The 26,321-nt window shown below is 45.0% G+C and overlaps 1 protein-coding gene across 2 annotated transcripts in view; it reads left to right on the forward strand.

Annotated features, from left to right (window-relative positions):
* The first annotated feature begins 2,392 nt into the window (after nucleotides 1–2,392).
* The window catches only part of kcnip4a (potassium voltage-gated channel interacting protein 4a), a 56,752-nt gene continuing 32,823 nt past the window's right edge, over nucleotides 2,393–26,321 (forward strand). Inside the window, exon 1 of one of the 2 annotated variants that reach the window (XM_052078827.1) lies at nucleotides 2,393–2,502. In XM_052078827.1, the coding sequence (XP_051934787.1) occupies nucleotides 2,439–2,502 (64 nt within the window). In that variant the 5' untranslated portion in view covers nucleotides 2,393–2,438. Of the gene's footprint in view, nucleotides 2,503–16,489; nucleotides 16,836–26,321 lie in introns of those variants that run through there. The other variant, XM_052078837.1, reaches the window with a different exon arrangement.

Genomic DNA, 26,321 nt, shown 5'->3' on the forward strand with positions numbered 1-26,321 from the left:
CTCTCGTGTTGTGACACTTCCATCGGTATTTATGTTTTTTTTTAGTACAGTACTGTACATAGTACTGTACTGTTGGGATCGTAATCGACGCCCACTGTGGTGGTGAAATAGTCAGACACAGCCGGTTTAGAATAACAACTCGATCGCCTTTCTGATCAGAGGCTTTTCAAACATGCTCACGAGGGCAGTTGATTCCCTAAAAAGGAAGACTTGGGTTTGGTTGGAGCACAAAACAGCAATTAAGTGAGTTTTTTTCTGAAAATAAAAGTAACTGTCCAACCTTCCACCCAAAATCTGCACACTTGCACAGGAGCAGCCGTCAGTTACAGCTCACGCCCACAAACTCATTGCACACTAGCCGGACCGCACATGCCATGCCTTGCCTCCAAGCCCCGCCTCTTAAAGGCAAATAACAAACTGTTTCTATAATACAGTATTTTCTCTACATTTTATGCTTTTGTCAGAACATTTAAAATGTGTGTTTGAATGTCAGGTGTGGTAGAATTATGTCAGAACCCCACAACTGCATTTTATGATTTTTTTTTTTTGTACGAGATGTGACATCATTACAAAAGAAGCCATAATTGCCAGTTGGTGATTTGGGCAATGGGATCTTTTTCTGCTCTGCAGCCGCAGTCCTGGGTTCAAAGGTGGAGCCGGAGACAAGAATTTCTATTGTTGACACGGATGTTGCAAGCTGCTAATTGGATTCTCTCGCTGAACTTCAGAGCCCTCAACCCCTTCGCCTCGTGGTGATACGAGGTGTTTTAATTGCGTCCCTGGTCCCGGGAGGGGGGGGGGGGGATCCCCATCAGAGGGGCTCTTTTTGGTGGTGCGCATGCCCAAATTACACCACATTGGTTGTATATGAAAGCTGACTTGACAGGTTGGAACACATCGAGCGGACGTCCTTGCTTGACCTCTACCGTCTAGAAGCTTGAGTCGAATTCATCATCATCAAATCCCCAAAACGTTTCATTTTAAATTAGTACCATGTAGTACTGTACAATAAAACTTGAAACTAGAATGCTCATGCGCAAACCGTTTACAATTAGAAGTACCAAGAACTAAACTGTGGCTCAGAGGGGATCGAGCCTTTTCTGTTGCTGGTCTCTCTCTCTGGAATGACCTCCCACTGAACATTCGGCAAGCCTCCTCGCTGCCCATCTTTAAAGCCCTCCTCAAGACTCACTTGTATTCTTTGGCATTCGACTCAGCGTGACTTAGATTTGTTCTTGGTTTTATTGTTTGGTGCTTTCTACCGCCTTTATTACCGATTTGTCTTACTGTTTATTGCGCATGTTAAATTGCTCCATGTACAGCACTTTGTATGCAGCGATGGCTGTTTGAAAGTGCTCGAGAAATACTGTTGACTTGACGTCTGTTTATTTATTTATTTATTTTTTTAATCTTGTACACCAAGTTTCAACTGAGGTTTACGTAAAATTGAATCATGACGGTAGGATCTTTTTTTTGGAGGGGTGGGGGTTCCATCGTTTCGAGCGAGTGATGTTAATGTTCAAACTGTGCATAATGTCACAATGGCTCGCCATAAATTTGCACTTGGAAATGTTGCTATTAATGGAGCACATATTTGGCCGAGATTTATTGCCTTGTCAGCTTGGTTATGACAAATTCTAATCAGCAGTTTAAATTATGCAGAGGGCACTTAATTGATTGCTTGAAATCAGAGCAACACATGGGCACAAACTAAACTCTAGAGAAGACGGAATCGTGGTCCTCCTTAAAGACTGAAGTGATCGCTTTTGTGAAGATGATTAAAATCAGGTTGGTGGTATTTTTAGGAGACGAGTCAGCTTTGTTGTTAAAAATCTGCTCTCTTCAAAACAGCCCGGAACAATGTTTTATTTTTAGGGCTCTATATTTGGCCTCCGTGTAAGTTGTGTTCAATAAGATATGAAAGAACACCTCTTACTATACTATCATTCGATCGACAACAACAAACGCGATGCTACAATAATGACTGCTGCCATTAAAATAAATGTTTTGATTTCGAAAAATGAGATGATTCCATTTTGTCCCAGTTGCTGTCTTTAATTAGTCGTTATCAGTGGTGTAGTGGGGATTTTTTAAGTTACAACACCAGTTGAAGTAACGTTAAATTTAACGTTTTACGACTCCAAAATAATCACAGGCCAACGTTATTAAGCATAACTCGCATTAGAAGAATGATCAACAAATATTTCAATAACCCGTAGACAGCGTGACTGACCCCCGCGTACCACGCCCACTACACACCTGGTCGTGATTGACGTCTTGAGCGGACTCAACGGGCTCGCTCTCGTGAAGCTCGCGCCCGCCAACGTGCACGCGCGCAAAGCCGTCCAACGACTCGACCAGAAGCGACTGGTTACTGCCTCCTGGGTCTTCGTGTAACTCTCTGTGAACTGTGGAGTGTTTGTTTAGCTCTCCACGACATGGACACAAGACGAAGAGTGTTGACCATTTCCGCCCGCGTGGATGCTGCCCTCTCGTCCGTTGGTAGGACTACCCTGACTTGTCCAATTCTGCGTGCGCGTGCGCGGTACTTGCATGATCTCATGGTTTTCTTGAAAAAGAGCAGCTTTAACTTGCCATCGAGTTTATCGGTGTTGCCAATGGCGAGTAGCAAATTTCCACTTGAATTCACGTTTCCTCTCGACCGCCAAATAATTCGGCGTGTAAAAAAATACTTGCTATGTGACGTGTTTTACGCTCGCCCTCTAAAAAAAAGCAGTAAATCCGTATTACATTGACAAGAGAAATTGCTTTGAATCGCCCTTTTTTATTGCTGTGTTTGGATGTCTGTCAGCTGCTGCAACTTTTGCCTTCTTTTTTGACTCTTGACAGAGAAGCTGTCGTATTATGATGTTGAAAAGCTCGTGTCTTTTATTTTTCATTTTATTTTTTTATTGGGCCCCTCTCATCAATTGAGTACAAATAAGCGATTCCGTTCTGGGGGCTAGTCACAAGATTTTGTTAAACATTAATAAATAATATTTCAAAGAAACGTTTATTTTGAACATGGAAACCAAAACATAGTAGTTAGTGAATTACAGAAGCCAGAAGTCCTGACTTCAAGCCCCTCTCCATGTTCTGCTCATTTCTATTTGTATTCTCCTTCCACGATTATACTGTAATGATAACAACCAAAGATAGCCAGACAAATACGAAATGATGTAAAAAAAATAATGCATTGCAGAATTAAATTCAGTGATTTTTTTTAAGTCACAGCCAAACTTCCCTTTGACGTTTCCCCTCTTTCTCTCTGAACAAATTTGAGCTAAAGAACAACTTTCATGCTATATGATTTTTGCTGTTTGGCATTTTTTGTCGGCGAATTGGACTTCAATATTTAATATTGAAATGTTTGCCTTTGAGAATTTGTTGTCTTCTTTTTTTTCCCCCATCAAGTGAACTGATGGAATTTTCTTTCTTATTGTGTTGGACTCAGGCAGGACCAAGCTGACTTGACGGATGTGTGAGCTTTTTTTGTCTTTTGGGCAGCTTTTTGTTTGTTTGTTCCCTTCGGTGGGTGGGTGTGGCATGGCGGGGGACCTGCTTAGACCATCTGCCTTGGGACTTGGGCCAGGAGAAGCTAGTTGGTCGGTCGGTCGGGGAGGAAAGTTGTTTCTGCACACAATGAAGGGAAAGATGCCATAAGATCGTGGAAGCCTCAGTTTAGAAAGCAAATATCTTGGCCTCCTAAGTACACACAAATTAACCGGTACAGAATGCCCAACTGTCATACATGTTACTTTTAGTCTGGGAACGGCAAATAAAATGGCGTATAGATCAGTGATTCTCAAAGTGTGGTACGCAGGCTCCCTCTAGTGCAGGGGTCGGGAACACAAAATGTTGAAAGAGCCATAAAGGACAGCCCCCCCCCCCCCAAAAAAAAACAAACAAATATGTCTGGAGCCGCAAACAAATAAAAGCCTTCTATAAAACTTACAATGAAGGAAACGCATGCTGTATGAATGTAGGAGACTGGACTGACTCAGAATTGTTTGTTATTCATTCTTTGTTGTGTGTTCACAAACGCCCCCATAGAATGTATTTTGTAATTTCCTCGCCTGATTTTTTTGTTTTTGTTTTGGTGCATTATATTATATATACGCTTTTCTTAGTGTCAGTGAAGTGATCATTCATTTCCGTTTTTCTGAGGCTGTCTTTGAACGCCTCTCGAGTGGTCGGACAGAGACGTGTCTGTGTTTGTCGAGACTGTTAGAAGCATAAATAAAGTGTACGTTTTTAAAAAACCAACACCACAGCTCTCCTTTTTCGGAGCTGCAACGTGTATCTATATCTATTTGAGCTATATTAGCCTACTATCAAAATCTTTCTACATTTTCAAACATTTTTTTATAAAGCTCCAGGGAGCCACGAGATGTCGCTAAAGAGCCGCATGCGGCTCTGGAACCGCGTGTTGCTGTCCCCCGCTCTAGTGGCATGCAATAGTCCAGTTCAGTTGTACCGGTATGTTTTTTTTTCGGGGGTACTTGGTGTCAATAGGTTTGAGAACCACGGTTGTAATATATACTTACAGTGTCCACAAATAACTTGAAATGTCCGAAATTAACGCGTTTATTACATACATTGTTATTATTTTTGAATCAATGACGATACCGTGCACTCGCAGCATCCGGCTTGTTGTTCTTCGCTGCTGCATTGCGGCGGCTTTACTCCACAGGGCCACTTCCCTGGTGCCTTGGCTAATTTTGGCCAGTGAGTTGGAGGACAAGGTCACTGTGCGTGTGCGTGTACATGAGCTCCTCTGCCCTCGTAGCATCTTTACAAGTGACCTGCCAACACTGATTTGTGAGAAGCAAAAAAACCCTCACTTGCAGAGGAGCGCCCATTTCTTTTTCATCCCAAATTCTCCCAAATCTCCTGTTCATCTCGCCGGGAGCAATTATGCCGTCTTTCTATCAGCTTGCCATCTCTCACTGCACTCTAATTAAATAAGAAGGTGATGATGCGTTCATGGCCAACAACTGCCGGTGTGTGCGTGGTCCTCATTACGCTAAAAGCAAGTGCTTCTTCTTTGTACGGTAATATGTATGGGGGTGTTAATAGCGCCCCCGTGGTGTTTTACTCAACGCTGCTTTCGTTTTGAGCAGTCTCTCTCTCTCTCTCTCTCGCTCGCTCGCTCACTCTCTTGCTCTCAGCCCTCGCTCCCACCTTGCTCATCCTCCCCCAACATCCCCTTCTATACTCTGCTTCTTGGCTCAGAAAAGGGAAAGTTGTCGCGCCTGCCAGGTACGCTGCGTGATTCATCGGTTTGCCACGTGAACGGCGGCGGTATGCTTATGTTTTTGTTTTCCTGACGGCTCGGCAGGGTTGCTTGAATGGGACTGTACGTCGGCTATTACTTCTCACACTGTTGAGCTCTGCGCCATGCGCACGCCGTCCGCAGAACGCCACCAGGCCGCGCCGGCCTTCCGCAAAGGCTTCTCCAAGAAAGTTGTGCTCAACTGCTGCCTGGTACGCCGGATCCTCACCTGGGCCTCCCCGAAACCACAAGGTAGCTCACACATGTGGAAATGGGGTGACCTAATGTGGAATATGAGGTCGCGGTATTATTTTGACCCTCTTGGCATCCTTACGTTTGGCACTGTAGCGTCTGTGATGTTGAATGTGTGTGTGTGGCTTTGGCCTGTTGAGTGACATGGGAGTGAACAAATGAACACGTACAGTAAGGTTAAATGGCTTTAGCTTCAGCCTCTGTGTACTGTGACGGCGTCAGTTGAGGTTGTCGGCAGGTTGGACAGGAAGTGGCTTGTGTATTTTGGTCCTGTTTGATCTATAAAGTGTTAAAAGGAGTACCAAAGACCGTTTCCATCCTCGAAAACCTTTACAGTGCACTCCGCTTAATAGAACACCGGTTAATAGAGTAATCCGCTTAATAGAGCAAAAGGCTCTGGAATGGATTTGCCTAATGCAATTTCCTATAAAGATACTCCGCTTAGTAGAACAGATCTCCGCTTAATAGAACAGGCCGTAAGCAATGAACATTGTAAACTAGTGGTTTTCGAAGTGTAGCTATCGCGATACTGTACCACTATCGCGAGAAAACGCGGTAGTTGTAGCCGTATACAGTAACAGGTAGCACGCGTCACTCCACACATAGACACACGCACGTCACAATGGCTTCAACTTCATTCAAGAGACGAGGGCTATCACCTGCGGATAAGAAGGACATACTCAGACGATACGATGCATTGCCGGATTCTCAGAAGGTACGCCCGCGCTTTCCAGGACTTCCCTCTTATCCAGCGCATTGAGAGGGAAGTCAACCGCAAAATTACGGACTCCTGTTTCCAGACAAAAGTAACAAAATTTTTCTCGTGATTTGAGATGTTTGACTGAAGTTGATTAAAGTTGTTGTTTTGTTGTTTGATTAAAGATATGGACGTCCACAGTCGAAATATCTCTTCTAACTCGTCAGCGGGGGGTTTTCTGCGTGCATAACTTGGTTGTCGATGTGTCTGAAGGTGTACTTAATAAAGTGTCTCCGGTTAATAGAAACTCCGCTTAGTAGAACAGAAGCGCTTCGGCCCAATGGTGTTCTATTAAGCGGAGTGCACTGTATTAGTCTCGCAATGGAGAAATTCCCAATTCACAGCTGCAAAGTTATGAAAGGAAGAAGTAGAACAACAAAATATAGGAGCTGCTGGAAAGGCAGCCACTCTCGCAGCGCCATTTTGAAGTCAAAATAACAAAAATAACACAACATAAATCCTCTGTTGTAACCTCGGCTACAATTCATTTGAAATAGCAGTGGAAGGTTGCATTCGATTCCTTACTGATTATTTGTTTATTTCACGGTGGTTGTGCAGTGATGTAACTTGAGCCAGTTGTACTTTGCAGTCGGCACGTTGCACTTGATCGACCTTTCTTTAACGGCACTCTTTCGTGCTGGCTTGCGTAGAAATGTGTTCAGTGGGAAAATAATCACCGTAGAATCCTGATATATGGCCAATTGTTTGGTGACATATACCCTAAATTTGATATAAAATAATTCACTCAACCTGCAAAAAGTGAATGGCGATATTGCAATGGAAGAGTGTGTCTTTTTTTTAGGGGGCGGCGTGTTTTTTTTATTCTTTTCAGATAACAAAAGCGGCGGCCCGGTAGTCCAGTGGTTAGCACGTCGGCTTCACAGTGCAGAGGTACCGGGTTCGATTCCAGCTGCGGCCTCCCTGTGTGGAGTTTGCATGTTCTCCCCGGGCCTGCGTGGGTTTTCTCCGGGTGCTCCGGTTTCCTCCCACGTTCCAAAAACATGCATGGTAGGCTGATTGGACGCTCTAAATTGTCCCTAGGTGTGAATGTGAGCGTGGATGGTTGTTCGTCTCTCTGTGCCCTGCGATTGGCTGGCAACTGATCCAGGGTGTCCCCCGCCTACTGCCCGAAGACGGCTGGGATAGGCTCCAGCACCCCCGCGACCCTAGTGAGGATTAAGCGGTTCAGAAAATGGATGGATGGATGGATAACAAAAGCCACACGTTTTAAGCACCTGAGTGTCTATCAATCAAACCTTTCACTTTTGTAGCATGCCGCGAGTGGGGGTGAGCAGGGAGGAGGCGGCGCGGGGAAGGTGATTCAGTGGTGATGGAGAATGTCAGGTTCCATTGCTACTGTATCGATCACACCTCTCGCTCAGTGGGCCTCGTCCACATGAAAAATCAAGTGTATGGATGTTGTGTGTGTATATGTGTGTGTGTGTGTGTGTGTGTATATATATATACACACACAGTATATGATATTAGTGCTTTCATGCTATACATTTTTTTAAATTTATGAATTGAGAGTGCATTCTCGATTATTTACCATCATATGACCGATTGGCCTCTCCTTTAGAGCTTAATAGCGTACCAGCTTTGTCTTTTCATGGTTTTGGCTCTATCGCGCTTAGGTTGTGCTTTCTGAGATGCTGTGAATACCTGCAGGCTAACAACGACAACAACAACAGCTGTTCTTGTCACGCATTAAAAAGGAGGCAATATGCAAAGGTGTTCTTGTCTGCAAGTTAAAAATAGAATTCATGTTGTAGTGATTTTTCAAGCGCCCATGGGGGCAACGTTTTGAGATGTAGCAATTTGACATTTGCCACTCTGTGAAAGTGCTGAGTGAGATTGGATTGGACACTTCAACCTTTGGAGCTATACAATTCTGAAAATGTCAACTAAAAATCGCTTTGTAGTGATTAGGAAGTACGGAAGGAGTGAATGATTACAACATAATTCCAGACTCCCCAATCACTTGATGACATCGGTTGAGTTTCTTTCTTGCTGCATGCGTGCGTGTGTTGCTCCACATCAGAATTGTTGACCTGTGATATATTTTCATTCTTTTTGCAACATTGTGCAACACAAAATATTCAGCATAGTGCGAGTTATGTTAAGTGAAAAAAAAAAACATTTTTTATTGAACGTGAAGATTCTGGCTGCACTTCTTAATTTCAGCCAGCAGATGGCAGCAAAGTAGAGGGGGGAAAGTGAATTTTCCTCCTTTTCACATCTGTAATGGACACAATAGCCCTAAACAGTGATTCAAATGTTGGCTATTAATATTTATTTTCTTGTTTCTTACATACAAATTGACACAGAGGCACAGGTCCTGCCATGTTTGTTCTTGGTGAGAGTTAGAAGGTTGCATTTCCTCAGTGGGAAATGCATTTTGTGGCCCCGACCTTTTGAGAAGTGGTCAAGAGTGCAGCTCTGTGCAGAAGTGAGCTAGAAATGAGGCAATAATTGATGAGTGGCTTCCTCAGAGAAGAAAGCGGTGTGAAGGAAGGCGCGAGATAGGTTGGGGGTGTTGAGCTTTTGTCATTTATGTGATTCATGTGTTGTGGAAACAGTCGGTGAGGAATGATGGGAAAATGATGATCCCGCTCCTCGTGCATTAATCTTGTCGAGGAGACTAAAATCACGGTGATGATGATGATGATCACTACACTTTGCATGTTGTCTGGGATTGCAGTTTCTTTGGCATTTTATTGTGATTATTTTTCACGTTTAGCAGTCCACCTGCAACCCTCATGAAAATGATATAGAAATTGGGTGCAGGCATGCACATCCATCCATTTTATAATCCGTTTATCGTCACAGGGGTTGCGGGCGTTCTGGAGCTGATCCCAGCTGTCTTCGGGCAGTAGGCGGGGGACACCCTCAACTGGTTGCTAGCCAATCGCAGTGTTCACGGCGACCAACAACCATCCGCTCTCATACTCACACCCTTGGGACAGTTCAGAGTGTTCCATTAACCTGCCACGCATCTTTTTGGAATGTGGGAGGAAACCGGAGTACCCGGAGAAAACCCACCCCACTCCAGGATTATTATCAGGTTCTTGTAAAGCTTGGTGACGAGTTGATCTTTTTCATCAGTTGTGTTGGAGGAGGGAAACATTTAAAACATGCAGGATAGCGGCCCTCGAGTTGCCAACCCTCTGCACTAATGGAACGCAAGCTCCCTCTAGTGGTACATGATAGTCACTACAGCTGTATTTCGCTTTTAAATTTGAAACATTTTCATGTAATCTTGAGGATTACATTTTATTTGTTTATTTAGCTCATTCCCATTTATATGGATGCATTTGTTTTTGCTTAACATCATGTAACTGAATAATGATGCACAGTTGTTTAGCTTTCAGTATTTCAGCACAGTGTTCATATCCAAACTGTACATGGTGTTTACAGTAGCCCACCACATCCTTTTAGGTAAGCAATCAAATAACGTGTGTGCGTTTAGCTTAATAGATTTGTTCTTTTCATTTGGTCTTAAAACCTGTTGTAAAATTGCATTTTTTTCCTTCCCTTTCCCCTCCCAGTAATGAAATTCAAGAGGAGCACTTTCTCTACTTCTATCAAGGCCTTTCTTTGTTGCGGCTAAACAAGGAATTAGCCTCGAACAGCAGGGGATTAGTCCTGCGCCGCCGTTTGCAAAGTAGCTGGTTGAAAGACAATGGCGCTCTCTTGCCCGTCGGTTAGTCGAGCCTTTGCCCCGTAACCGAGCCGGCGTCGTTTCTACCCACGGGAGCACCCTCCCTACATGATTAAAGATGCATTTCTCAACATATGCATTCCTTGATGGAGACGTCAGTTCAACACATTTGACTCTCCCATCAACTATTTGCCTGGACACAACATGCAAGTCCAGCCATTTCTGTACAAATGCAAAGCAATACAGAAAATCTGTTTCCGAAAGAAGTAAAAGCATCACAGCAGAAATGCGGCAGTCTGTGCTTTGGAATTGCGGTTATCACTGATTTATTGGTTGGGATGGAGACAGATGTTTGCAGTGGTGAGCGGCGTCAGAAGCATATTCGGGTAATGAAACAACAGATGTCTGAAGCTCGGACTGGGGTGTGCTTCATCACTTATGATCAAGCGTTAGTCAGCTGGATGTGCAACAGAAAAAAAAATGCTTTGAGCCACGATACCTGCAGATTCTGAGGCATGGGCCGATAGAAGACTTGAACGGTATGATAACCATGATCAAAAACATTGCACTAAAATGGTATTAAGCTCCAAGGAAAATTTGTGGAATTAATTTTTTTTTTAATCCGTTGAACACGGTCTGTTTCATTTTTGCCAAAATAGAGAATATTGGGGATAGTAGGAAATGTTCCATGGTAAGTTTAGATGCATCAAAACATTATTCTTTAGTTTAAAAATTTCTTAATAGTTCACAGTGGTGAGCTAGTTTTAGCACAGACCTGTTGCCTATTTATGTTGACCTTGGGGCTAACTAGTACATGCTGGCACCATTAAAAAAAAAAAAAAAAAAAGCATATTCATCAACAGGGGAAAAATGCATCCCTGTTTGCCATGCCTCTTTCCTCTTGCTTTCTCCCTCCTCTTCGATATATCGCTGTTCACCCCTCCGCTCTCTGCTTGCGACTGTCTCTTTGCTCAACTCTGCAAGCTGCCAACCAATAACATTGTGCCCTGCTGAAATACCTGCAGCCTAACAGATAGTCTTGGTGGTTATTGAACGCTTGACTTTTTCAAATCACGATAAACTGGCCTATAGCTCCATGAAACACATGACTTATCGAGCGACCTCTGCGTCCACTCTGAATTGAGAGCTGATTGTAAATGCAAGTGAATTTCTCCTCTGTTCAGCAGTGGTCCGGTAAAATAAAACTCCCTCTCTCATTGTGAAGGTGTTCTTGCTGCCGCACTGCTGGTCCCAGAGCGGCATCCACAAACTGCAAGGTCCTTGACACGTCTCAGACAGTGAGGTCATATTTGCACCCGAATAGTCGTTCATGCTCTGCTTTGCTAATGACGCCCGTCCCAATCGTCTCCCTCAGGGTGGCATCTTTGAGTTGACTTTGTGTCTGTTGCCGGAATTGGGTCAACAAGGCACGTCGGGAGCAAGGAAATGAGGTCACAGTGAGGAGCGTCTCGGCTTGGCAAGGGCGCCGTGTATACGCGCTGTTATGACCGTTGTCTTAACAGAGGCAGCATGTCTGGTCCCGAAGTGACGATTGTAAACAAAGGCTGCTCGCACTTTCAAAGAGACAACTCGTTTGGATCTGGAGGTTTGCGGGAAATGGCACCCAAGTGATGCAACTTCCTCATCTTTGGCGGAGTGTTTCCTGGCAGTTCACTTGTGGTGAACGACCTTTTGATATCGTTTGTGCTTTTGTCTGACGCCATTGCCAACGTGAATCTGATTCAGAGTTTGTGGGGGGGGGGGTCACTCTGTTGAATGGCTTGCAGGCCTTTGGATGATGAAATTATCACCTTCATCCTGAGCAAGTACAATTCAGTACGGTGTGTCATCATTGTGGGGGGTACGCTTGGCTTTAAAACAGGCCAAAAATCTGATGTCAGTCAGAAGCTTTTTTTTTCTTTTTTTTTTCGGTGCTGGAGTAAGTAAAGTTTTAGGATGGTCACTGTATTGGGGAAAAAAAATAAATAAAAATCTAACCCAGATAAACATCTCAAATTAATGCAAAAGAATCTAGGAGTGAAAGAGCTTCGGGAAGTGCTTCATCAGTATGCAAGTGTGAGCGCATGGCCGACACGTCAGGATCAGTGTCCTAGAAAATCTTTTTTTCATCAATTCCCGGCAGGTGAAAACACAGTTTAAATAAAAGATATTCCTCCCAGAAAGGCGGTCCAACTTTTTTTCAGGGGCAAATCGTAGTTATGAAACCTCCCCAGGGCCACACGGTTATAACGGTTTACAGCACGATAAAATTCGTCCAGTAAGGCACATGTGTCAAAGTCGAGGCCCGAGGGCCAGATCCAGCCCCCCACGTCATTTTATGTAGCCCGCGGGAGTAAATCATGTGTGTTAACTATCATGATTCTTGCTGAAATCTGTATCGAAATGTCAAATTGTCATGGGAAATAAATAACAATGAGATTTTCCACTGGCCCTCCGAAGGAAACCGTAACTCCGAAGTGGCCCACGACAAAAAATGAATTTAACACCCCTGCAGTTAGGGAACAAAAAACATTTTTTGTGTGAACATGGAACAATTCAACAGTCTTTTATTTTTTAGCAAAGTTTGTCTTGATTCAGACACACAAATCAAAAAGTCCATCCAAGCTACATTATCTATGTACTGTATTTTCCCCACTATAAGGCGCGCACCTCAAAGCATTCAATTTTCTCAAAAGCTGAAAGTGCGCCTTATAATCGGGTGCGCCTTATATATGGATCAATATTCTGATTTCTTGGACGTAGTATTTTAAATGTTCTGTAAATCGCTTTGTTACAGCTGCAGCGATTGTGAAATATCTACATAAATTAAGCTCTATTGTATCCCTTTTAGCGTAGCTCCATCTTGTGGCTGCATAACGCAAACAGAGCCACGATTGCGGCTTCTATTCTATGCGCCTTAAAATGCGCTGCGCCCTATATATGAAAACTGTTTTAAAATAGGCCCTTCATTGAAGGTGCGCCTTATACTCTGAAGCGCCTTATAGTGCGGAAAATACGGTAATTCATGTATCAATAGTCCAAGCTGTCAAAAGTTCAGATAACCAAGGTTATTGATAATGAAAAACAGAAACTCCTGGTGAGTCTCACTTAACTTCGTTTAACTTGACATTCTGTGAAACACCCGCGCGCCGCACCCCCACCCTGATGTGGGCGACAGCGATTCAGCATATGCGAGAATTCGGTGTGCCATTGCGTTTAAAGAGACGCCTGGCCCCCGCTTTAAGTAAATATGGCGGCGCTGACACTTTCCAGGCCGGCTCATGCTCAAAGTGAGCGTTGGCAGGATCGTGTTCACGGCTTCCCTACTCAAGACAATTCGCATGAGTCGGCGCGTGTGCTTTTACATTTTCATTCACTTTTCAACATCAGCAAATTTGTAAAGATAAGCATGACGCACCTATTTAGGCGTGACCTTTTCCAAAGTGTCTCTCTGCTTATTACCATCCGGCATACGTCAAGAAAAGCGGGGTGCACGGGCAGGTTGGCGCATACGTTGGAGAACAATAGATATTCATGCGAGGAGCCGTCTCATATGCTTTTCAGCCGAGCCTCCAGGGAGCGTATGCGTTAACATCCGTAGCGCTCGGTGTCCTCAGCAATTCATTACTCTCGTCGGCTATCGAGCTTCAGGCTCTTATATGCGGTGGCGCCCCGTATCGGCGCAGCCACCCCTTCGCCATCTTCACGAAAAGCACTGAATTGGCCTTTATCACTTTTGCGCAGGAGCCAAGTCGCGACAATGCTGATGTGTACTTTGTGGCAAGTAGGAATTCTGTGGTATCATCGATACGGGTCCCTCGGCAACGGATCCGATAAACGTGGGTTCACTCTTGTCCAATTATCTCCTGTCATACTTTTTCCCCAGGACATGGTCAATCTATGTAAATGTACTAATCGCTCTCTGGTGGCTGAGAAAAGACCACCCCCCAGTGTGCTGAGTTTGCATTCGTCAGCAAGGGAGGAAGGCATCATCAACCGGCTCTTGCGGCTCGGAAGGAAGATCGCTTGATGCCATTTTGCTTCATTTGGCGCACTCTCTTTTTATTTCCCCCATCCCCGGGCCCAAAGCCCAGACCTAACCGTGCTATCTGAAGTGGGATTCTTCCTCGCTTTGGATGCCAAGAAAACTTGATCAAAAATCATAATTCTGCTTTTTAGTACCTCGGCAGAATGTCCTGCTTGTTGATTTTTAGTGAGCGCACAACCAGTCAGCGTCCACGCAATGAAAGTGCTAATATTTGCAGCATGCTTCACGGCTTTTTAATCAGTGCTTGATTGACACTCGGAGACTTCAGCCCGAGTCCTGCGAAATGCCTGATATGAGCACCACCTTGAATCAGCTCAATTAAGGCCCCACGCTTCATTTTAATGGCGTATTGCGCCAAAGGTCTGCCTCAAGAGCCTAGCAGACATCCATCCATCCATCTTCTACCGCTTATCCGGGGCCGGGTCGCGGGGGCAACAGCTTTAGCAGGGAAGCCCAGACTTCCCTCTCCCTAGCTACTTTTTCCAGCTCTCCCCGGGGGATCCCGAGGCGTTCCCAGGCCAGCTGGGTGACATAGTCTCTCCAGTGTGTCCTGGGTCTTCCTCGGGGTCTCCTCCCGTTGGCACATGCCCGGAACACCTCACCAGGGAGGCGTTCGGGAGGCATCCGAATCAGATGCCCAAGCCACCTCATCTGGCTCCTCTCGATGTGGAGGAGAAGCGGCTCGACTCGGAGCCCCTCCCGGATGACCGAGCTTCTCACCTTATCTCTAAGGGAGAGCCCGGACACCCTGCGGAGAAAACTCATTTCGGCCGCTTGTATCCGGGATCTCGTTCTTTCGGTCACACACCCATAGCTCGTGACCATAGGTGAGGGTTGGGACATAGATCGACCGGTAAATTGAGAGCTTCGTCCTTTGGCTCAGCTCCTTCTTCACCACGACAGACCGATACAACGTCCGGGCCTAGCAGACAATCTGCAAAAAAAAAAAAATCTCTAAATTCATTGATACATTTCAGATGAACTCGTTCCCAATCCACACACACTGCAATTGGCTTTAGTCGGTTCTTGTGTTCCGCCCTTCGAGGGTGAGAGACGATTGTCGATGGGCTTCGGAAGTACAGTAGCACTATGTTTTGTCTTTGTTGCGTACTTTAACTTGTGTTTGGATTGAACCCCACCAACGCACGCACACACACACACACACACACACACTTTCCTCAAGTTTTCCTATCACTTTGAGTAAACACATCTTTCCCCTGACTCTGTAAGGACGTGGAATGTGGTGAATTGCTCCATACGTCACACTGACATCCAAATGTCGCCTTAGATGTTGCTTTTCGAGATAAAACGGTATGAAAGTTGAATCCCAGGTGAGTAAAAATCAACAGAGGAGGAAGCAAGGACTCGCCACCCAAACCGAAAAATATGTGACACTCGGAGACAATTTTCATTATGAGTTAATAAACAATTAGCTCCCACTTTAAAAGTATGACTCGAACACGTCTTTATTGGCGCCGTCAGCGTGCTAAACTGAAGACGTGTTTAGTTAACTGTGTAATCTGCGCATATCAAAAACGCCCACCTTCAATCTATTAGCGGCCGATGCTATCGCTAATAACATGCCGCGTCAGACGATCTGAAAACGAGCCGGCGGCGCAGCAGATTTGTCTCGGGGATGCTTGATACGTGATTAACGATCATTACAATTGGGAGGAGCCCCGCTATGAATATTAATTGTCAAAAACTTCAATATGCCACAAAGTGTGATCTCAAAAGAGTAGAATAAAAGTCAAACTCATCTTACACGACCCTTTTCCGCTCACAGACTAGGCTGAACTTTGCTTGTCCCAAACATACACAGCTTGTCTCCTTCAACGTATTTTCTTGTCGGCAATCATCGTCCTAATTTCCAAAATAGACAACACTTTGTCACCGAAGAGAAAACCATCAGAAGGTGAATTTTTATTTTTTTTTCTTTAATAGCCACAGGGGGAGAAAAAAATTGAATTTGTGAAGAGTTGTCAGAAATATACGGGGGAGGACTTGGCTAATTGTTTCAAATGGCTGAAGCTGAGGCGCTACTTTGTGTGATACGAGGCGATGTGAGCCGTGCACGTTGAAACTAAATGAAGCGCACCCAGATGGGTGGGTGGAGCCTGTCAATGATTCACCTACCTGCTTTCTAACCCGAAGTCACCTGTCTCCCTTGTCAAGAGACATGTGGGGGGCTCTTTCTCACTGATGCATGTGCAATGTTGTCGAGGAACTAAACAGAAAATGCCATGCTCAGTCCACTTTGACCAGATGCGTCAAAGTACTTCAATACAAGTACAGATACTTGTGGAAAAAACGAGAAGTTGTCAAACGGAGCGAGTCGTCGAAAAATGACACGAACCCCAAAAATCGACTTAAGTACTTCCCAGCACTCACTTTGACGGGTAGCATCTATAACGCGCTCTCCCTACGCCTTCCATCTCTCCTCCTCCTCCTTGGCGGGCCAATCAGGCCCCGCCTCCATAGCAACCGTCAGCGATGGTAAAACATCCACAGATGGTGCCGAGTGGAGTGAGAGGCGCGCTCCACGACTAGATCCAGTGCGGCAGCGTGCACTTCTGTCCGGGGGAGGACTTTTTCTTCCCTCTCTCTGGAAAGTCTGTCGTAGAGACGGATTGAGCCTTTACGCTGGAGCCGCTCACCAATGAGCGCCGCGCCGCCAAACGTGCGCCGCCGACGCAGCCGGATCAGCAAACGGGACCTTGTTTGAAGGAGAAACGACTCTCGGCGGCGGTGGCCAAGATGAGCTGCAGGAAAAGGTGCAAGCGTCAGGTTTTCAAGTTCGCCCAGTACCTTTTCAGACTTATCACCGGCTCGCTGAACACCGGTAAGTGTCTTGGCAAGCCGCCGTGGCTCGCTCATTTATCACTTGTGGATTATTCCCCGGATTAGACATTACTACATGGGACTCAACCATATATATACAATTGGGGGGAGGGGGGGGGTCTCTATATATATAATTTTTTTTTTTGGGGGGGGGCTCCAGCTTTAATTGAGTGTTGCTGTCAAGACAGCTGCTGTTGCCCTGGCTGCATGAGCGAGATAGCGCTCACCCCCCCCAGAAATGTGCTGCTGCATGATGCTAATGAACTTGAGGGCGCTTCCATCCAGGCAGGCACTCCAAATTGCTTTTATATTCTTCAAGATCAAACATCCCCGGGTAGCAAATATATATTGCGGCCCGCTTTGCTGTGCCCTTGTTGACTGTGGCAGAGTGAAGACAGCGGAGGCTTTCAAATCCAAACCAATAAAAACAGATTAGCCGGAGGTGTCAAGATTGAAGAAATCCATCAGTTTGCCCAATGGAGTTAGTCATTAGTTTCCATAGCTACCATGTGCCATTTATTAGTGCTTATTAATCCAACGCTTGTGTCGGAATTGTGACGCAACATGCTGCAGGGTTTGTTTCGGGGTGCGATATATGATTAAAGTGACTAATGTCAACAAATAAATTGAGTGGAAATAAATGGCTTTAAGAGCTAATCCCCAACGATTACACCCCAATCGAGTCGCCAGGTCGGATTTTTTGATGGGAAGCGAATCTCAGACGCAAAGGCTTCTCTTTACGAACTGCAGCATCAGCAGTTATCCCGCGTCAAGAAGTGCACGCCATTCCGCATCTTTTATCTCCTCCATCGTATCCGCACGGGCGCTTTTAAGTGACATTTCAATCACCATTTATTATCTTGTCCATATAGGGGGTTAAAAACGTTTTCATCATCACTCTTCAGCAGTTTCTGGAAACGGTTGCGAGGCACACGTGTCTGGCCGTCGGGCGCAGCCGCCCGTGACCCGATCCGACGCATCGTCTGTCATCGCAATCCTGTGTCTGAATTCTGTACTGTATAAGTTAGGAGAGGACCTACCTCTGACATAAGGGGGGGGGACCCTTCTTTGTTTCTCTCTCTTTGGTTTCCTGACGGGTCAGGTCATGTTCCAGTTGCCCTGTGCCGACTGTACAGTAAACACTGAATATTTGATACCCCAACGTACACCGTGCTGCTTAAGGTTGAGTCCGTCCCGGCTTTTGGAGCTCACTTGATGATCTGGTCTCGGGTTCTGTCACGCCAAGGACGGAGACGGTCGAGAGAGACGGGTGTTTCATTAATCATCACATGTGAGAGGAATAATTAGAAAATGATTGGCTTGTCAGAAAGATGTCACCCTCCGAGTTGAAGTGATGAAATCCCCAAACGATGTTGTCCTGAATGATATGATCGTGTGTGGTGCTTACTTGAACCGTGATAGGATCACCTTCTTTCTCATTTTGTGTCGCTTTCTTCGAAAATCCCTTTGAGGCACCCTTTTATGTCGTCCGACCAAAGTGAAAATCGGACGGCACCACAACACGAGAGACAATGTCCTTTCCACGGATGGTTAGCCGACAATTACTGAGTAGCCTGCCTTAGAACGAATAGGGAATCAATACACCCTTCGGGGATCAGAATGAATCCTTTCCGCAGCTCTGATATCTGACATTATGCAAATGAATCCTAGATGTTGCAGGTTCCTCAACTGAGCGTTTACATTTTTCAAATTCAGAGTTCAAAATCTGTCCAAGTTAACCGCTGCTATTTGCAGGAGATTGGGACCAACCGGGCCTGTGAATCGCCAAGATTTGCGTAGAACTGACTGCTGGTTAAACCCGAAAAATTCTGCCCAAAATACTGCTTGACAATCACGATAGGGAAAATGCCGGCGTTACAAATCAGTACAGTGGTACCTCTACTTACAAAATTAATTGGTTCTGGAGGAAATTTCTTAACAAGAAAAGTTTGAAAGTAGAGACGCGTTTTCTATGTAAATGCTCTAATTCGTTCCAACAAATAAACAATGTCACAACTACTTTCCTGTAAATATTTTCCTGTTGAGGCGTTTTGTAACTTGAAAATTTCGTATGAAGAGATGTTCGTAACGAGAGGTACCACTGTGATGTAGAAGTACGTGCAGTAAGCGTAAGACTGTCCATCTTTTGGTTCCAGCTTGCTGATCTGTATAAATGAAGATCAATATTTCTCCAAGTGAGGTTCTCTCCAAGCTGAAATGATACCCAATGTCGTCATGCATGATGTCATTGTGCATGAGCGCAAGTTGCAAAGAAAAAAAAAACATTGATCATATCACAAAGGCACCTCTGCATGGTCCTGGCTTGGTTTTACAGTCACATCCTCCAGCGGTCAAGTGTAGAAAATAGAATCCCTCTGGTTTCTTTGTGTGGAAAAAATACCTCCGTTTCCCAAGGACACGGCGCCCCCGTCGCCCCCGGCCCCTTTTCCCCGTATAGATACGTGCCACCCCTGCTCTCACACTGTTCCCCCGTGAACTGGCCCACACAGCCATTGTAAACGGGCGCAATCGCTCACTCTACGCTGGGCCTGTTTGTCATGGCCGACCGTGCAGAAAATCACTCGGGTCATGTTACATTTTGTTTAAATCTGTGCCGATGGCAGACCGCTTACAAATGACAGTGGGAAAGTCACTCAACGAATCCTTCAAGTTGAAGTCCATGTTGTGTCACGGAATTGCCAGCGAGCAGTTGATTGGGCGATATTCAAAAAAGTAACGCATTCATTTTGTGAGAACGAGATGGTCACAACCGCCAGTGTTTGTTTCCTTCTCTGCCAATTTGAGCACTTGATGATGATGTTCAATATTGGATTCTGACGGTCTGATAACAGTAAGCAAATATATTGCGGTATGGCGGTGATAGAATAAAAGCTCTGAAATGATCTTTTTGAAGTATTTGGGTAAATAAAAGCAACATCCCCCCCCCCCATTGAACACAATTTGTTTTATTTTTATAACGAAATAGAATAGTTGGTCCAGACAAAGCGTGGACCATTTTAGGTTTAGCTAAATAAGTCAAGAAATGTTAAAATTATCCATCCATTTTCTGAACCGCTTGATCCTCACTCGGGTCGCGGGGGGTGCTGGAGCCTAACCCAGGCCTCACCGGGCAGTCGGCGGTGGACACCCTGAATCAGTTGCTAGCCAATCGCAGGGCACAAAGAGACGAACAACCATCCACGCCCACACTCACTCCTAGGGACAATTTAGAGTGTTCAATCAGCCTGTCATGCATGTTTTTGGAATGTGGGAGGAAACCGGAGCACCCAGAGAAAACCCATGCAGGCCGAACATGTAAACTCCACACAGGGAGGCCGGAGCTGGAATCGAACCCGGTACTTCTGCACTGTGAAGCCGACGTGCTAACCACTGGACGACCAGGCCGCCTCATGTTAAAATTATTAACTTCTTAGGAAGTCACAGTGTCCCATCACTGGGGAACTATTTTTAGAATAGACACGTGACGTACTGAGGTTGTATGTTGTCCTTGGGGCTAACTGGTACCCGCTGTCGCCATTTTTTTTCTTTTTTAGAACATTGCATATTCAGAGGAAAAGGTTTTCATGTTTGCAGTGTTGCTTTCATAAAGCGCCGTCCCTCCTCCTACTCCGTGCGTAACTGATCACCCCTCCGGTCTCTGCTCACGGAGGAGGTAAAAACAGTTTGTCTATTAGCTTAAATTAACGAAAAGAGGCGAATCATTTAGTCCACACTGCAAGCAGCCAATCACATTGCGCTCTGCATGGACGTCCTCTCAAAAGTGAAAAGAAGACTGTGTTATACTGCACAAGCAATTAAAACTAAGCCAGCATCGTACCAAGTAATAACAGCATTCAAGAGTTTGCCCGAAATTGGGTGGAGGTGGCCGTCTGCAAGTTTCCAAGACAGATTTGTCGCTTGTTTGAGCTTGGCAATGGCGAGAAGGAGTTGATACTGTATATGAATTGGAATCTTTCCTTCTGTTTCCCAGCATTGTCTGTGCGGCGCTGAGCGCACCGAGAATTCAATTTAAATGCAAAGCGACATGAGAAGTGCTGGTTATTTGCCCCGCGTGGGGCCGTGCTTGGACCCCCGACCTGGTGGCTGAGGTGGGGACGTAGTCACACGGGACGCGCCGTCGCCTCCAAATCATTCAGCTTGCACCTAATGAGGATGGATCGCCATTTTCTGAGTGGCCTCTTTTGGGGTTATTCGCCCTCATTTTTTTCCCCCCCAGCCCTCTGTAAGTAACCGTTCAAGTATCAGTTGGGCAAATGACGTAGTTACGCTTAATACAAACAGTCAATGCTTTTGACACTGATGCCTGTTCATTCTTTCGTTTTTAAAGAAATTACTTTCGAGTTGATCAACTCTTTTGTTCTTGTGTATTGCTGTCGATGAGATATGTATAATGGTATTATGTTATTTTCGTTTATTGAAAAGAAAACTTACAAAAACTTGGTTAATGCGATGTCGCCAAAGATTGGAGCTGTGTTTCTCTTTCTTCTTTTTTTTGCATGGCTTGAAAAAGTAGTTAAATGATGCCCACTGATCACTCGGGGTGACAGGAACTCACCTGTGCTGACAGGAAGTGACCGGTGCAGACTTTTTGCCTGTCGAGATGTTTTCAGCCTGCCGCGGTTTGTCTCCGTCTCCCGCAACCGCAGGATCGCCGCTTCCAACTGCAATTTCATATGGCCTACAGGACGCAAAAAAAGAAAGCAAATAAGTGTAATTGCCGATTTGCCGGAGTAAATAGAGCAGAGAAGCCGCAGCAATAAATAGAGACGCAGTCAAAACAATGTTTGTTTTGCACATTATGGTCCTCAGTGGGATGTGTTTGAGTGTCCACAAAACTATTCCCAGAGGTGCTCCTTGTGCTGGACAAGCCAATAATTTGTTCAGGCCAAAAAAACAAAACAAAAAAAACAACAACCCAACCTCTAAAAATAAATTGAAAAAACATCCGGAAAACCACTTCCCCCTGCAACATTGAATTCACTGTATTAAAGCCGTTAATTAAGTTCCTGCAAAGCCAATTTTTACCACGGAGGATTAATGCATTAATGCTCGGCAGGCAACTGTCGGCGCATGAACGGAGATGAAGTGTGCTGTGCATTAGCGTCACGTAACTAGTGGCGGGGAGCTCCAAGATGTTTCAGATCCACTTTTCTGGCCTCGTATGCCTCCCTCCCCCTCCCCCTTCTGCGAGGTGCGTGTTTGATGTACGACCCCGAGGTGTCATAGCCCGGAGCCACTGAGGCGGCCGCGCTCAGACGTTGCTCAGCTAAATGTGAGTGCGTGTCGAGGCCGCAGTAAAAAATGCTCCTCGATGGGTAAAGTGGGGCTTTCAGATATGACCCAGTGTGAATCCTTCGGAAGGGTTTTTTTGTTCTTTTTACGTTGGAGTCTTGTTGTGAAATGGTGGCGACCACAGAAAAAAAATTCTGATGTGAGCGATAATCAGGCCCGCAAATTTGGCCCACTTCTGTCGCGGGTCTAAATAACATTTGATTGATTTTGCTCCATGATGCCGCAGTTTGACCGTGAAATGGGTTTTAACCGCGAGACCTTAACCCTTTCTGGACTACACCACTTGAAATCAAACGTTTCTGCAGGAACACAGACAAAATCCACGTTTTGTATTCTTGCCATTTCTGCGGTCTTTGTTGTAAATTGCTCATCATAGTCTAGCGTGTGGTTTTGCGGTGAGGTACAACAACTTGAATGAACAAATTGGAACCAAGCGTGAAAATACAATTTTCACGTATTAATAACCACCCTGAAAGCAAGATGAATCATTGTGATGTTGTTCTTGTTGTTAATTTTCTGCCACGATCATCTTGCGTTCATTTTCTTTTTTTTTTTTTTATCAATGATTTGGATGCTGCTTAATTGCCTTATAATGCTAATGCCCTTTTACATACAGTATCGGATTTTTATGGCCCCCGGCGGTCAAGCTTTCTGACAGTGTAATTAATGTCCTCTTTGAAAACCTTCCGCCGCTTAATTCACGCTTGCAGACAATGATGACAATGAAACACTTTTAAGCCTTTCATGCACCCTGGAGCCTGATAACATGATCAACTGTCCGCTGTAGTGACAGGCTTGAGAGAACCCCTGTAGCCGCTGCTCACATTTTGGATGCAAATGTCGCCTTCGGGCCTTGAATAACGACACTGGTCAACTTAGTTCATTTGTTTCTGCCTTCTGTGTGTCTTTTTGCAAGAAAATGCCATGTAGATTCCCTCTCAATCTGCTGGGATTAATGACCGAAAGCGCTTGGCTGTGCTTCAGCTTGTAAATGAGATGCTAAAAATACGAGCAACGGCTTTATGATTTGGATCACATTGGATTAGCTGTTTGCCTCGCTCGCAAAGTCGAGTGTTGATTGAAATGATGGCCTGTGGGAGTTTGCATCACAATTTATCTTTGACGTGAGTACCGTGAACCAGTTTTCACTCGGGGGCACACATTCCAGACTCGCTTGCAGAAGGTGCCACTCTGTGATTTAGTAAAACCATCATGAAAATAACTTGTACCTATTCCTCACTAGGTGTCTGAAACGGATTAATTGGACTTACATTATTTCCTATGGGAAATACTGCTTTGGTTTTCATTTGATTTGAGTATAGCCCGAATTTGTGGAACAGGTGATCCATAATAACCAATGGTGCTAAAATTATGTAAAATTCAAAGGGAAAACAAATGTTATCAACTGCTGATTTCCATGAAATAGCGGCGATTTCTGCGCTACGCATGTCAAGACCGCACAAAATCTGCAAAATGGAGACACGGTAGTAGTTAAACCGCAATATTGATGATTTTCAATGAACTCGTTGAGTAAAATTAGCCCCAACTGAGCTCCTAAGAGAAGCCTGTTGATTTTCAACGTGACTTCATAGTTTCATCAAAGCAACAATTGTGCACCTGCGGGAGGAATTCCATCTAATTGCAAAACATTGTTCCGAATATCCTCTTTACTTTTTCTTTGGCACAGTGCTCCAGCTGTGCATATCTAAACGCAATATCACGTCTTGAGGACCCCGTCGTCAATATTGCCGAAAGGAAGTGTGTGTGAGAAGCTACACTTATTGCTTTGAGCCTCAGAATTGCTCCTTCTGTGACTGTGTAACGTTTACTCATGCTTGATGAGAGTTGGAAAAAGTCAAGAAATATTGTTTGGGAAAGAAGCTTTGACACCTCACACGGCACCTTAGGTGCTCTCTTACGTCATGGAAAATAAAAGACGGCACACTGCACTCTCTTATTTACATTGAGCCCACTTCTAAATCTCTTCCAGCCACGGAATGCTCTTTTGTTTGACGGTGTTTGGAGTGAGGGAGCTTTTGGACTGTCAGGTGGTTTGAATGGAGCAATTGCGACCTCTAGAGTCTAAACCACCACAGTACACACTGAGAATTACGGACTGATACAGTATGTCCTTTGTGTGTGTGTGTGTGTGTGTGTCTGTGTGTGTGTGTCTATCTATGAACATATACAGTACAGTATATGTATTTGATTAATATAGATATGCAGGAAAACATACACACACACATATACATATATATATATATATATATATATATATATATATATATATATATATATATATATATATTTCATTCATCTTCCGAGCCGCTTGATCCTCACTAGGGTCGCGGGGGGTGCTGGAGCCTATCCCAGCTGTCTCCGGGCAGTAGGCGGGGGACACCCTGAATCGGTTGCCAGCCAATCGCAGGGCACACAGAGACTAACAACCATTCACACTCACACTCACACCTAGGGACAATTTAGAGTGTTCAATCAGCCTGCCATGCATATTTTTGGAATGTGGGAGGAAACCGGAGCACCCGGAGAAAACCCACGCAGGCCCGGGGAGAACATGCAAACTCCACACAGGGAGGCCAGAGCTGGAATCGAACCCGGTACCTCTGCACTGTGAAGCCGACGTGCTAACCACTGGACTACCGGGCCACCTATATATATATATATATATATATATATATATATATATATAATATAATGTGTATGTGTATATGTGAGTTTGTGTGTATACAGTACATCAACCCACCTCAGCTGCACTTTAAAACAACCACCAATGTATACAAGGTGTTGTCATTCATCTTGGCCAATATCACTTGGCCAATAAAGGTGATTCTGAGTTCATGTAAATAACCCCCACCCTCCCAAAAATAGAAAATATATAATATTGAAGAGAAGACTGCTAGAATTAAAAGAGACCCATTTGACAAGGAGCAGACTTTTTTGTTAAACTTTATGGCCATCTAGTGGCCGTTTTGAAGTGAAGCTCAGACATTCCACCATTCTATTATTCATCCTTTTGTGTAGCATTTGTACCGTTGCTATTATCGCACACATGTTCTGCGAAATCTTCTGACTTTTCTTTCAACGAGATTGAACATGTCTGACCTTCACCTTAATCCACGCAATCTTCCCCCGAGGATTAGTGTTGAGGACGCAATAGCCGTGTCCCTGTAATTACACCACAAAGGGGGGAAAAAAAACTCATTGTGTCCTCCACACCTGCATCACAGAAGCAAAGCCTCGATACTTTCGTCTCCGCTCTTGTGGAGTCCGACCATTCATCTTGGTGGGTTTCTTTGGCTCGGTCGAGATGCTCCCCCTGTCTCCAAGAAAGAAAGTGGGGAGGGTTTAACGGGAGCTTGCATCCCAACTCCAAACTCCAAGCAGCGCTTGCCGTGCAGCTGTAGCAAGTCAGTGTGACTGGAAAAGAAGTTTTTTTTTCTCCTCCCTCCGCCTGTCTCTCTCTTTCACTCACTCACTCCAAAGTGAGGCTTCACTCGAGCGTGGGAGGCAAAAGTGTGTGTGTGTGTGTGTATGTGCGTGTACGAGTGTGTGGAATTCGAGCAGGACTTTCAGAGCAATCGCAGCAAGGGAACCTTGTAGGCCATTATGGGCGCTTTAATGGTCATCTTCTCTCTTCAGCCCAAACAAAGACGCAAGCCTACAGGTAGGAAGCCAGACAGGTTATTTTATTTATTTTTATGTTGAGTGTGTGAACAATCCCCGGACGCCGTGCCCGTACGGCCCTGTCGGGAATGCGCTCTGCCAATTTGATGATTTCAAGCTCCTTTTAACCTTCCGCGAGCAATGGTGATGTCATGCAACAAATTTCAGCTGTTGCTCGGTGCAAATTGAAACATGAGCATGCGGCAGGCGGCTTTTTCCATTTCCTTCGACAATCTATTTTCTTGCCATGCCAGCAGATCATGAAATGGGCTTCAAATTCACATAATTTTGCTGTTGTTGTGGGGAGAGTTACGGGGGTGCAAAGTTTAGGGGTGCCTTGTTTGCTCTGCCTTCGATGTGCTGATATTGTTGGTCAGGCACCAAGGCGGTTTAATTAGCTCGGCAGAAAGGAAACGCAGTGTTAATAATGAAAGTCGTCTTATTATTTTTCTTTAGGGGCCCCGCAGTGAGCATGCAAGGCACAGCAGCCTGG

Source organism: Hippocampus zosterae, chromosome 1 (assembly GCF_025434085.1).
Source record: "Hippocampus zosterae strain Florida chromosome 1, ASM2543408v3, whole genome shotgun sequence".
Classification (NCBI taxonomy): Eukaryota; Metazoa; Chordata; class Actinopteri; order Syngnathiformes; family Syngnathidae; genus Hippocampus; species Hippocampus zosterae.